This window comes from Herpailurus yagouaroundi, unplaced genomic scaffold, assembly GCF_014898765.1.
Source record: "Herpailurus yagouaroundi ecotype Mexico unplaced genomic scaffold, PumYag 249, whole genome shotgun sequence".
Taxonomy (NCBI): Eukaryota; Metazoa; Chordata; class Mammalia; order Carnivora; family Felidae; genus Herpailurus; species Herpailurus yagouaroundi.
Genome location: NW_024412466.1, coordinates 330,373 through 332,596, shown reverse-complemented (window position 1 = coordinate 332,596; position 2,224 = coordinate 330,373). Strand labels below are relative to the sequence as shown.

General features: G+C 68.9%; 1 protein-coding gene across 1 annotated transcript in view; it reads left to right on the top strand.

Moving 5' to 3' along the window:
- Nucleotides 1-6: 6 nt before the first annotated feature.
- The window catches only part of TPRN (taperin), an 8,352-nt gene continuing 6,134 nt past the window's right edge, over nucleotides 7-2,224 (top strand). Inside the window, exon 1 of the mRNA XM_040460196.1 lies at nucleotides 7-1,654. Within this exon, the coding sequence (XP_040316130.1) occupies nucleotides 26-1,654 (1,629 nt within the window). The 5' untranslated portion in view covers nucleotides 7-25. The remainder of the gene's footprint in view (nucleotides 1,655-2,224) is intronic.

Below are 2,224 nucleotides of genomic sequence, written 5' to 3'. Positions count from 1 at the left end.
GGGCCCGCTGCGCGAGAACCCGTTCATGCGGCTCGAATCGGAGCGGCGGCGCGGGGCGCGGCGCGGCGGGGGCGAGGGGCCGGCGGGGGCGCGGCCGGTGCAGCAGCTGCTGGAGCTGTACCGCCGCGTGCCGGGCGTGCGCACCATCCGCGCCGACAACATCCTCATCATCGAGTCGGCTCCCGGCTTCCAGCCTGCGGGCCCTGGCCCGGACCCTGGCCCGGACCCTAGCCCTGGCTCGGCCGCCCGCATCCGCGCAGCCGAGGTGCTCGTGTATGAGGCGCCGCCGCCACCCGGCCGTGTCAGCCGTCTGCTCCAGAAGTTCGACGCTCCGGCCGCGCCGCTCCGCCGCGGGAGTCCGGAACGCGGCCGCCCCCCGCCGCCGCACCCACAGCCCGCTCCCGGCCCCGCCGCCCCGCGCGTGGGCGAGCGCGCCGCCAGCTTCGAGCCCGAGGGCCGCACTACAGGACCCGGGACGCGGCGCAGCGATTTCCTGCAGAAGACCGGCAGCAACTCCTTCACCGTCCACCCTCGGGGCCTGCACCACAGCGCTGGCCCTCGCCCGCTCCCCAACGGGCCTGCGGCCCCCGAGTCCCGGGCGGGTGCTGCCAACGGCCTCGCGGGCTCTGCGCCTGGGCCGGGCGAGTGGAAGCCAAAGGTGGAGTCGGGGGAGCCCCCTGTCCACCCGCCCCCCAGCCCCGGGACCCCCAGTGCCACTCCAGCCGCGTCCCTGGCCTTGCCCATGACCAACTCTGCCAGTGCCACTCCCAGCCAGCGCCAGTGGGTCTCCGCGGCCACCAGCGCCAATGACTCCTTCGAGATACGGCCAGCCTCCAAGCCAGACATGGATCGAATCCCCGCTGGGGACCTCCAGGCCCGGGCCCTGGCCAGCCTCCGTGTGAACTCCCGAAACTCCTTCATGTTCATCCCTAAGCGCAAGGCCTCTGGGGCCCCTCCTCCTGAAGGGAGGCAGGTGGGGGGACTGCCAGAGGGAGAGGTTGGCTGGGCCTCCCAACGCCTGGAGCTCGAAGCCCAGCTGGTGCCTGCAAGGGATAGCGTGCCTGCTGGAGGGAGGAGCCCCTTGGGGGTCGACGAGGGGGGGTGCCCCAGGCCAGCTACCACCCTTGTGAACCAGGCTGTTAGGCGGCAGAGGCTGCCCTCACCACCCCTGTGTCCCTTAGCCGCTGCAGAAGCTAAGCCTGCCCAGGGCCTCGGGGATTCCAGCTTGGCCAAGGATGGTGGGGAGCCTGGGAGGCCAGGGTTGCCTGTCACCTTCATTGATGAGGTGGACTCGGAGGATGAGGTCCCTCAACAAGCCAAACTGCCCTGCTCGGGAGCCGGGGGACCTCCTTGGTATCACCCGCACCCCACCGGGCCTGGGCACCCATCAGGGCTCCATCACCGAGGTGGCAACACCTTCACCGTGGTGCCCAAGAGGAAGCCGGGGTCCCTGCAGGCCAACGGGGAGCCCGGGCCACAGGAGGCTGAGGAGGAGGAGGAGGAGGAGGAGGCAGGCAGCTTGTCAGAGACCCCTGCTGCCCTGGGGACCTCACTGAAGAAGCGCTATCCCACCGTGCATGAGATTGAGGTGATCGGTGGCTACCTGGCCCTGGAGAAATCCTGTCTCACCAAGGCCGGCTCCTCCAGAAAGAAGGTCAGCAGGGGGCACAGGGGAAGGGGTGCTGGCTGGGCGCGGGGGAGAGAGAGCTGTGGATGTAGCAGGTGCCCACTTCCCAGGACAACTGGCCTGGCTGGGGGATGGCTTCTGTGTGGACCAGAGGAGAGCTGGGGCTGGGTGGCCATGCATGCTCCTGGAGGGGCTGGGCTGGGGGAGATCCCTGGTCTGGGTTCCAGTAGAGCCCTAATGACCCAGAGAAGACAGCTTGCTGATGGTGCACTTCGCAAGGCTGGCGAGGAGGGTCGGTCCAGCCAGCGCCGTGTCTGCTTTTTTGTTCTTGCGGCTCCGTCTGGAATTGGCAGGGCAGACCTGTCTCATCAAGGGTCCAGCTAGCTGCAGGAAGTAGTCCTGGGCCTGCTGGTTCCACTCCGGCCTGGCTTTGAGGGTGTAGCCTGCCGTGGTCTTCTGGAGTCCTGGCCTACGTGGGCCAAAGGTGCCAGGACAGAAGTGGGAAGGGGCAGGAGACCTGTGATTTGGGTGTGGTCAGATCCCTACCCCACTGTTAGCCTAGGGGCACAGCGCTGGGAGCTATTCAGTGGCTGGGGG